Source organism: Diadema antillarum, unplaced genomic scaffold (assembly GCF_040938485.1).
Source record: "Diadema antillarum isolate AM-2024a unplaced genomic scaffold, OU_Dant_1.0 scf00000036, whole genome shotgun sequence".
NCBI classification, from domain to species: domain Eukaryota; kingdom Metazoa; phylum Echinodermata; class Echinoidea; order Diadematoida; family Diadematidae; genus Diadema; species Diadema antillarum.
The window spans coordinates 2,388,722-2,399,691 of NW_027270925.1; the positions used below are offsets into that span (position 1 = coordinate 2,388,722).

The 10,970-nt window shown below is 39.1% G+C and overlaps 1 protein-coding gene across 1 annotated transcript; it reads left to right on the forward strand.

Moving 5' to 3' along the window:
- Positions 1–3,092: 3,092 nt before the first annotated feature.
- On the forward strand, positions 3,093–9,443 carry LOC139745224 (DNA repair protein XRCC3-like). Its single transcript, XM_071655634.1, has 6 exons — positions 3,093–3,213; positions 4,820–4,957; positions 5,693–5,908; positions 7,438–7,583; positions 8,468–8,680; positions 9,153–9,443. The coding sequence occupies exons 1-6, from the start codon at positions 3,165–3,167 to the stop codon at positions 9,441–9,443; spliced, it is 1,053 nt and encodes a 350-aa protein (XP_071511735.1). The 5' UTR covers positions 3,093–3,164.
- The last annotated feature ends 1,527 nt before the right edge of the window (positions 9,444–10,970 follow it).

Genomic DNA, 10,970 nt, shown 5'->3' on the forward strand with positions numbered 1-10,970 from the left:
ACATTTTAATCAGCACTGGGGAGAAAGTGTGTTGCCATGGCAATAGCAAATTATAACCCTTTAAGTGCGGTAATGGACTAACAAATTAGACTTAATTTGCCATTTTTTTCAATTAGAAATTACCAGATATATGGAACACATAAAAAAATTGATATTCAAAGTGCAAGATACATTTTTAAAGAGTAAAGTGTGGTGTCATGGTAACAGCACATTTCTGATGGCCTCAAAATGAGGAATGCCATGCAGGGTCATGAAATTCTTTTCCAATTTGTGCACATTCAATCTGTAGATATAGTAAGTGTTATGATATTTTTTTGAGGTCAAATAGGCACCAGTACTTCAAGAGGGGGTATAAATCATTTTGACAATGACATTTCTGGTTTTTGTTTATACTCCTGTCTTTAAAGGGCTATTCAGCAAAATTTGAGGTTGTTCTATCTAGATACCAGATAAGTAGATTGATGAGCTCACATCAAACTGGGACATATAAAATAAGACAAGGTGGAATTTAAAATGCACCTTTGTTTATGCCCTGATAAATGAAATGTGATGAAAATTAGTCATGTCCAGACCCAAAATATGTTGTGAAGAAAGGTGTGACATTGTTTTCTGTGATGAAACTAAGGTTTAGAGAGATCTGGATGGTTTGATGGACTTTAACGTGGCCTTAGGAATTTAGGATAATGTTACACCGTAACCGATGTGTAGTGAACTGTCTGTAACGTCAAACAGTTTTCGCAGTTTATACTTTGACAAAGACAGAATTTTAAGTACCGTACCATACAGAATTTTTTTCTTATTATGACCATAATTCTATTTTAAGAAAAAAAAAGTACCTGTGAGTTTGACAGAGAGAGACAATGTAACCTGTATCATGCATACGTAACAAAATCAAATTAAGATATACATTTCTGTTTTTCTGACACAACTCTGCCCAGGGCATTAGAATGATGTTCTATGCAGGCCTGGGATGCCCCCCCCCCCCCCCACCCATCCCCCTTTTTTTTTCTTAAAAAGGATCAGTTCAGATCATATCATCAACTTCAGAAAAGTACTGTCAGAAATCACCGGTAAATATAAGTTACAAGTGTTCAAGTGTAAGTTACAAGAATTTTTTTTTTTTCTTCAAAATAGTATCTTTGGCAAAGACCGAGAGAGAAGTGCGTAGAAGAAAAAAAAATAGAGGATTACATATTTGAAGTTTTCAGACAAGCTAAGACAGCCAGTACTTCATGTACTCCCTGTTCTTTTCTTTTTCTTTTCTTTTTTTAATGAATGCAAGACATGCAGGGCAATCCTTTTTTTTTTTTGGCAAAAACAGAAATAAACAAACCAACCACAAAAAAGTAAAAGAAAAAGAGTGAGAAATCTTATTTCCTTTTTTGTCACTATCTTTTTCCCCCATTATTTGTTGACAGTACAGTAGTACAGTACTGGTCCCCACAGTACTTTATCAATACGGAGTCAGGTTCTCCATAGCTTGTGGGTAGTGTGGTAGTACAGAGAATTTGGGCTTGCAAGACAAAGACTGTAGCCTGGTCGTCATGTTGTTGATGGCTTACTTATGAATCAATACAGTGACGGTAAAATTTCAGACACTTTTCAAACCATTTAGTCAGTATAACATCGTTCAAAGTTAAGAGAAAGGTATGAAATAGTTTCATTGACTGGAATTTAGTCCAAATGTCGAAGAAAAGATCACGGTCGACTTCGTAGCTACGCAGCGACACAGCTCGCTCCACCCATCGAGCGAGCACCACGACTGCCAGCCCTACGGCCCGCGGGGCCCGCGGGCCGGTATCCCGTTCTGCTGGTATCGGTGGTAGCGTGAGCCACTCTCAGCAGCGTGCCGCGGTGTGGACACCTACCGAACGAAGACGATTCGACATAGATATATTTGTTTCATTTTTCTTACTGAAATTATTCCTTTGCCCATAAAATGTCACCAAGGATAGAAAACACATGCACCTATATGAAATACTATATTTTATTGTTGGTTATGAGCATCTTATGGAAATTTCTCAACAAATTTCACCTTACCAAACAGGATGTCGTCACAAGTTGGGCTGGTATCGGTGGGAGGGGGTCTGGTGGCCAGGGAGCGAGCGAGCGCCACGCTCAGCCTAGCCTCTCAGCTAGCAGCTAGCTAGCAGCGCGCGTCCCACGATATGGAAACCGAACAAGTACGAACGAAGACGAATCGACATACTGTAGACATTTGTTTCATTTTTCATACTGAAATGATTCCTCTGCTCATGAAAATGTCACTAAGGATAGAAAACACGTATAACTATGTAAAATACTATATTTTATTGCTGGTTATAAGCATTTAATGGAAATTTCTCAACAAATGTCACCTTACCATACAGGCTGTCGTCACGAGAAAAAGCTCCGTCACCGAGATTCTCAGAGCAGGGAAGATACCATGAAATATTGCTTCGCAGCATCAGAAAATAAATAGGAATTGCCTTAAAAATGCGATAAAACATTTTTTCATACATCATTCCACTAACCTATGCCATTTTAATGACTAAAATGTGTCTCACTCTGCAAAAATCTGGCACAAATAAAGTTGGGTCGAGTTGTCCAATCGCAAACCTGACCCTGGACAACTCGACCCGGTCGAGCTGTCCAGGGGTAGGGACGACTTGTCCAGGGACGACTTATCCCGCGGTCGAGTTGTCCAACCCCCTCGATGGTGTACGTACCAAAGTGTACTAGTATGTTTGTACTGTACGTCGGGTCGCACTTGCTGTACTCACCTTGCGTTTACGCAGTGATATTGTGCTCTAAATCTTTCGATATGGCCCAGGGATTTCATTCGATGACCTGCGATACTCTCGCTCAAGACGCGATATTCCCTGTGTCAATCGTCGAGGAGGCGCGCCATACACGTACACAGTGCGGGAAATTCAACTGAGCTCTTGATATTATTATATTACTATTATGTTACGTAACTGGCTAGATTGAACAGCGTGTTTGCAGTACCAACCAACCGGCCCGATAAACGTTACACAAATGCTGCTATGAAAACTCACCGTCAGCTGTCTTTCTTCCTGAACATGAGTACTGAGTATGCCTCAACATGTCAAGTTAGAATCAGCAGGTTATCTCGATGGAAGGTTGAATGAAGTACTATACTACTGTACGGCAGAAAAGAATTAATGGATGACTTACCAATCAACCCCAGAATATTAGCAGCAGTGAAGAAAGGTAAGCAATTGGAAGTTTAAGATTCCTACCCAGCTGATACCGGGTAGACTGCTCTACCTTCCGAACAAAACACATCAATAAGTACTGTCAATTAGTGTCAAGACATGGACTTGCCTTTGCCAGTTCCACTTACACTACAGCATGAGGATCCTGCTGAGTATCTTCGTAGAAGTAGAACCTGACAGAAGAAGTGAGGAGAATTTACAGTAACACAGTAGTCAGTACTAGTACTACCAGTAACCATGTTAAAAGTAACAAATTTTGTGATACAATACGTAGCGTAAATCATGAATGCTTGTTTGTGTTCCAGACGGAACGTTGAGGAGTATCTTGAAGAAGAAGTAACACTGTCACAGATCATCCTGACAACCTCAGGTCATGTCTCATGACATATTTATTATGACTTTTGGCACCATACCGGGTAACCACACCTTCCAGCGACCCCAACACGTAGACCCTACGCTGCCCTCGCATGTTACTGGTTTACACTCCACAGTGCTCCGGAGTTACATACCAGGCATAGTGGGCGTGGCTACCCTTTTATTTTGTCTAAGTCTCAAAACTAGTAGTGGTACATGTACCAACATCTTTGCAACTTGGTCATATGAGGCGGTTTTGTTATTCCGCCAAGGCAGCTACAGGAGGTTCTGTTTTCTTTGGCGTTGTTTTTTTTTTTTTTTTGTCCGTTTGCAAAATAACTCGAAAAGTTTGTTGACACATTTAAATGAAACTTGCAAGAAAAGCTATCTTAATGATTCAAGGAACACAGGATTATTCTTTTGATAGTGATCCAGGAATTTAATGGATTCTTGAAATTGAAAGATTTTTTATCTCATTTGCAGACAGGGTCAATGAACTTGGAAGTTCAAGCTGCGCGTATTTGAGGTTTGCATGCATGCACTACAGTGCAGGAGGTTATGTTTTCATCGCCATGACGTTGGCATTGGTTTGTTTGTTTTTCTGTTTGCAAAGTAACTCAAAAAGTTGTGAACACATTTGAATGAATCACTGGGTAACATTGGCATTGGTTTGTTTGTTTTTCTATTTGCAAAATAACTCAAAAAGTTGTGAACACATTTGAATGAAACTTGGAGGAAAAGTTGATAATGACACAATTAAGGAACAGATGATTAACTTTTGGTAGTGATCAAGAAATTTTTATGGATTTTTGAAAGATTTTTTTTTTCAGACAGCCTCAGGGTCAATGAACTTTGTAGTTCAAGCTGCTTGCATTTGCATGTACACGCATTACAGCGCGTGCTATGTTCAGGAGAGGTGCTGTGCAGCTGTTTGCTCAAACCCAGTTCAATTGAACCTGGTGTGTCTTCCTAATCACTGCCGAATTTTTCATTGTTATCCTAATGATAATGATAGTTGTTAACGCGAAGAGTAGAGTCTTCAACTCCAATAGTACTTCGCAAATGGTAGATCTATCATTTTCATCAACAAAGTGCATTGTTTATATGACATTTCTCTCTCCCCCTCTCTCCTCTTTTCTCTCTTCCCTTATTTCTATCTCTCTCTCCCCCTTCTATTTCTCTCTCCCCCTTCTATTTCTCTCTGATATATCTTTCTCTCTCTTTTTTTTTCTCTATTTGAACACCAGCAAATATAAGAAGCTTTGAAGCAGTGCTCCATCTCTCTCCCGCTGATCTCTGTCGGTGCACCAAGCTATCATCCAGAGATGTTTCTCTCCTGATAAAAGCAGTGTCCGAAACAGTGTACAAGTACAAAGGCTTGACAGGTAAACAGCAACAGCAACAATTTAACAGCAAGAAGAAAGTACTGGTATTGAGAGAGGCATATTATCATTTAACTACAAACATTCTTTTCTATTACTTCTTTTTTACTCAATTTAACAAATCATTCCCCCATCATTACAGATGCTTAAAAAGAATATACAGTATACATTATATGCCTTCAATAATGTAAATTTTGTGCATCTATGTCTGCATGCTAGCATGAAGCCATCTGTGGGGGAGGTTGTTTCAAAGGATGGATATTGTTTGAATCCAGCTTTAACCCACTGCAAGTCATAAATCAGTCAGCTGAGAATGATTAACTTTTGTGCTATATTTTGTTGAATATGTAGCATGGCTCTATATTAGTGGTGGCCCGCTTACCTGCTACAAAAGAAAAAATTATGTCAGGCCACCAAATTTCCAATAAGGCTACCATTTAGTGGCCCATATTGGGGCTTCAGATTCAAAATGGATTGTTGTGTGTCATTTTTATTATGATATTATATCATATCTGCAGGGATAATATCTCTTGCCAAGAATAGTTCCTGACACACACACACACACACACACAAAAACGACAACAAAGAATACCTTTATGTAGATTTTGAATATGTAAGAAAAAAAAAATGTTATGTACATCAGTACTTAGTGTCTGTGTGCCAGCTGTTCATCACAACTTGGTGCTTATATTAAGATTTGCATCTGTATTAATGGACATATATTTTTTTGTACAACAGCACTTGACATCTACAACCAGACTTTGCAGGAAGAGCACAGGGAACCGACTCATCTTTCCACAGGATGTCCCATCCTGGATGACTTCCTACGAGGGGGAATCCTAGTGAAGGGCATCACAGAGATAGCAGGTCAGAGTGCAGCTGGGAAGACCCAGCTATGCCTCCAGCTGTGTCTCACAGCACAGCTCCCAATCCAGCATGGAGGACTTGCCAAAGGTAATCTTCCATCGGAATTTGATTCTGTACTTACCCTCATAAATGATTAATTTCCATACTAATGGCTGACTGTAGTGAAGTTTGTTATTCTTATTTTTTTAGTGCATTTCAAATTTCCTTTGTACTGAAACAAAGGGCACACTCAGATTGTATCGCCACAATAAATTTTAGCTTCAACCCATCCTTTATGTTTGAAGAGCTGGCTTTTTCCATTTGAAGCTTTTAAATGTATATGATATTAATCGATATAATCTTGCAATTTTTATGTATATGTGTTTAAAAGGTTTATTGCCCTTCGATATTTCTTCCAAATTTTTATTGAATAGTAATGTTTATGCTTATAACACCCGTCGTGCTAATGATTATCATTTATGTCATGTGAGAACAAATATTTCTAAGAATACAGTTTTTTATAAAGGTCCATTAATATGGACCGAAATACCATTTGATTTGAAAATGAAACCGTCTTTGAATAGTTTTAAAAGGAATTATAAATGTTTACTCCTGAATTCATATTCTCCTTCAGAATGATTACTTTAATTGCACTTATATGTCTTTTGATTTGTTCTTCAGTTCTGTCCTTTTCTTTTCCTCCTTAGTTTCGTTTCTATACTCCCGATATATTTAACACATTATTTATGTTTTCTAGGGTCAGCGATTTACAAGGCTTATTGCTCTTCTCTGTTGACCCCCCCATTCACATGAATTTACGCATCGGCTCTTGTTCTTGTTGTTGTTTTGTGTATGTGTGTATATTTCTTTTGATATTCATATATTTGTATCTATGTGTTTTCATTATATGAATTGTTTGATGATTTTATGTCGAATGGAAATAAATTTGAACTTTGAACTTTGAACTTCCACTACTGTGGACTTTCTCAAGCCAGAATGATTCTTTTACATCTTTGCTGCCTATCTGATGATGTTTTCGTTGAGATCACTGGAGCATAGATAGGTGACAATGTGTATCCCAAGTCCCTATTCAAAGCATTATTGGTCTTCCCAATCCAGATTGTTTCTTTGATTTCATTGGCAGAAAGGAGGTTTCAGAGTCAATTATGTGGGCATCACTCCTCCCATTGTTATGGCCAGTGTCATTGGCATGCTCAACAATGGCTGAATGGCTGGGGTGATTAAGTCTAAATACCCTTTAATGTTCTTTGAATCTGTCCTTAAGTGACCTTCCATTTTCTCCAATATTGGTCTTATTGCAATTATTTGCACTCCAAGGAATCTTGTAGTTTGCATCCTCCATGATAGTTGTAGTCATATCATATGGGGCCGCCTATTTCCTTCTCTAGAGATAATGCATTTAACTACTATTCAACTACTATTCATTACAGAATGTTAAGATAATAAACAGGATATATTGAAAGAGTGGCATCAAATATCAGCATGCTGTCCACCATTTACCATCATGTCTCTTCCTAATTGTATCTATAGTCCTATCCCAACCACAAGAAATCCCAACCACTATATACCCAACAACTCATTTGTTAGCATAACATCTCTGTCATTTTCATATGAAGGAGCTGTGTATGTATGCACAGAAGACGTGTTCCCCAGCAAGAGACTCCAGCAGCTTATCAGTGCGTTCAACCGGAAGGTGGGACCTGCCCTCGCTTCTCAGCTCGCCCTGGGAGATCACATCTATGTGGAGCATGTTGCAGAGAAGGTATGTTTCCATAATCACCTAGGAAGGTACTCAACTGCATTAAATGTCTGTTATGTACACAACAGACTCATATGTTAGGGAAATATCTATTGGTGTATCATTTTTCTATGACATACCAGTAACTGGTAGATTATGATTATGTGATCACATCCGTTGTATAAGGTATCATAAATTCTTTGCGTAGTGTTGCTCTAATCAGAAGCCTTTACAATGAAGCTGTCGTGTATTGAATTACACGTTATTGCAAATATTGTTTTTCTTGCATCATCAGTAAGATGTGTGAATACCAACAAATTTTTGCCTGGATTATGTAATGACTAGCTGAACAAGAAAAAAAATGCATTATTGTAAAAAACATGCTCACTTTATTTCCTTTGCCAGCAACCCTTGCTGTAAATAAGATGATACTGACATTTAGATTTGCTTCATCTTTATTTGCAGACTATCTGTCTTTTCTTTGTGCTTTCAGATGAACAAAGTGCAATGTAGCTCAAGTAATAGCTTTTCAAGCACTGTTATTGCCAACACTGGACTTCGAATACCCTATGAAAGAGGATTTCTGGGTTAATCAAAATCAAAAACATATTCTTGAATTCGCGCTGTGCAATTGTCGACCAATTCAAAATGTGCAGAGAAAATTGTGAAGATATTTCTTCAAGGGTTTAACTTTTAGAATTTGCACTAACCAAGGTAGCATGAAATGCAAGAAAATTACTGAACCGCCAAAATTTCCATGTCTACAGTAATTTCCCTGAAACACATTGTCTTCAGCTGGAGGAAGTTTTGATAGCAAATGCATCTCACATTACGTCTGATGAAGAATGTGCAGCGCACTGCCGCCATGTGATGATATTTCTATTCTGTCCACTTCCCGTCAAACTCAGGATCAGTTATGGCACTGCCTTGAGAAGCGGCTCCCCCTCCTGCTGTCCAGGGGCATGGTGAAGTTGGCAGTGGTGGATTCTCTCGCCGCCATATTCAGGAGCGAGTTTGAGCTGCGAGACACGGTGAAGCGGGCGCGAGAACTGCAGCGTGTCGGCGCCCATCTCCACAGGCTGAGTTGCCAATTCAATGCTGCCATTGTGTGCGTTAACCAGGCAAGGCTCTACTTATTACTTTATGGTGCATTACGTGTTGTCCACTGTAGCCAATCACCTGGATTCACAAATCCTATAAAAATGTTAATGATGACAATGTAAAGAAATCTTTTTTAATGGTAAACTTTACAGGCACATATAACAAGGAAAAACTTTGTTCATAAATGTAGATATTTCTAATATTCTTATTTTTTGTAATCATTCAGATTTTTTTTTTATCTTTCAGATTTTTTTGTTATCTTGATACATTTCTAATGTTTCATGCCAACTCATCACATATTCCATGGAAATTGATGGTGATGATATTGAAACAAAACAACAACAAACGCAACACTCTTATATGGAACTTTTATCTTTTCTCTGAAACAGTGGTATTCACATCTTTGTTGATTTGCTGATGTCAAAATTAAGATCAGTTACACTGATATATTATCTTACTTCAAACAAATTCCTCCCCCCCCCCCCCCCCCAGGTCACAGCAAACATGAAATCATCACTGGATCCCAGGGAGTCAGATATGATGCCTGCCCTGGGACTGACGTGGTCAAATGTTGTCAAAGTTCGCCTCATGCTCAGCCGAACACCGTACAGGCTCCCACCGTCGGCGCTGAAGGACACCAAGAAGTCGGACGGAGGAGATGGGGCACACCGCGCAGAGGCGGACATTCCCGTCAGGCAGATGGAGATACTCTTTGCCCCTCACCTTCCTAAGGACGTCTGCCACTACATCGTTGACGGGGACGGAGTGAAAGGACTCCAGTAGCCTTGTCCTCCATTGATGGTTGAACAATTTGTCAACAGTGATGCAGACTCGAATCCCAATCTTCTCGTAAACTGGAGATTCCCTTTGCCTTAGATCCCCTAGCAAACTGAGGACGCTGATCACATGAATATGCATGCTATATTTATATGCGCTACCACATGCTTGAAGCATGACATCCCTTGTGGCTGGGGTCCAGGGCCTGCTTCGGGTCCCTGGAAGCTCTAAGGGTTGCGAATGCTCTCTGGTGCTATCTTAGCCTTAGTTTTATCCCGTTGTTGATGAGTCCCGAGTATACTCAGGCAAGTGTCTATGGGAAATGCATGTTGTAGCAAAATCAGTCCATCCTCAATGGGTTAACATGCATGGCAAAACTAAAGTTGGATTGAAGAAAGCTGAATTCTAAGCTAGAGAAAATGCACTTTAAGTGGGAAACAATACAGCTAGAGCTGGAGAAATTCACACGCTCAAGTGGGAGAATGGAAGATTTCGAAAAAATGGCCTCAAAGTTGGAGGTCTCCTGCCAAAAGTGGGAGAGTTGAAGTTTGTCAACAGATATTCCATTGCTTGAACAGAGGACGATAAATTTGTTTTAACTGTTTTATCATCAATGCATCGTTATATGAGACTGCAGTCCAGTGAATGAGACAGGCTGTGTGTGCATGTGTGTGAATTGGACACAGCGACAACTCAACTTATTCTGAGAACTGTATATCTGGCCTGAGACAACTCAACTGGCCTGAGTAGAAGTGGTATTAATTACCCTGTAGTAAAAATAGGCCCAAATGCCTTGTAGAGTGATATACATGTACTGCAAGAATGCTGCTTGCATTTTTCTTTTTTCACCCATCCACAAATGAATGTATAGAGCACAGGTAAAGAAGGACAACTTGGTATTTTTAATATCTCATTTTGTTGTGTTTATATTTGATTAGAACAATTTTACATTGCTTACAAAATGAAATTGTATAAACAATTAATCTGTCTTGAAATAAAGTTTCATTCCACATAGAGGTTGGCTCTGATTTTTTACTTTTTTAAGTAAAATTAAACACTTGAAAAACATGTATAAAAGCAATGGGATTCTAAAGTTTCAAATGCATTAACCAACTTGTATCATTAGTAGCAGCTACAAACACACACACACACACACACACACACACACACACACACACACACACACACACACAAGCTTTTACCATTCTGCTGGTTTCATTTCAACTCTATTCAAGTGAACTTGAGTACGGACTGGCTTTTGATTGTAAAATGCTTATTGGTGTGTGTGTGTGTTTGTATGCTAATGCCTTTGTGTACTCATTCAATTTCATAGTGTACACTGATTATATCGTAGAAAGTTCTTATTTCTCTTTCCAACGCTTTCTGCTTTTATTTTATTGTTTCTGGGGTTGGCATTGGGAAGAGAAGGGAGGTGTTTACATACAAATGTTTACCTGTATTATGATACAGCTGTTCATCGCTCATGGAGTCAGTGTGCTGAAGGGAAGTGGCACTCATTTAGTACCAGCAGTG

Excerpts from the sequence above, each read along its gene's own strand:
- LOC139745224 (XM_071655634.1), top strand. The coding sequence starts at position 3,165 with ATGGATGACTTACCAATCAACCCCAGAATATTAGCAGCAGTGAAGAAA. Across the intron at positions 7,584-8,467 it reads TGGAGCATGTTGCAGAGAAG|GATCAGTTATGGCACTGCCT; the intron begins GTATGTTTCCAT and ends CGTCAAACTCAG. Across the intron at positions 8,681-9,152 it reads CCATTGTGTGCGTTAACCAG|GTCACAGCAAACATGAAATC; the intron begins GCAAGGCTCTAC and ends CCCCCCCCCCAG.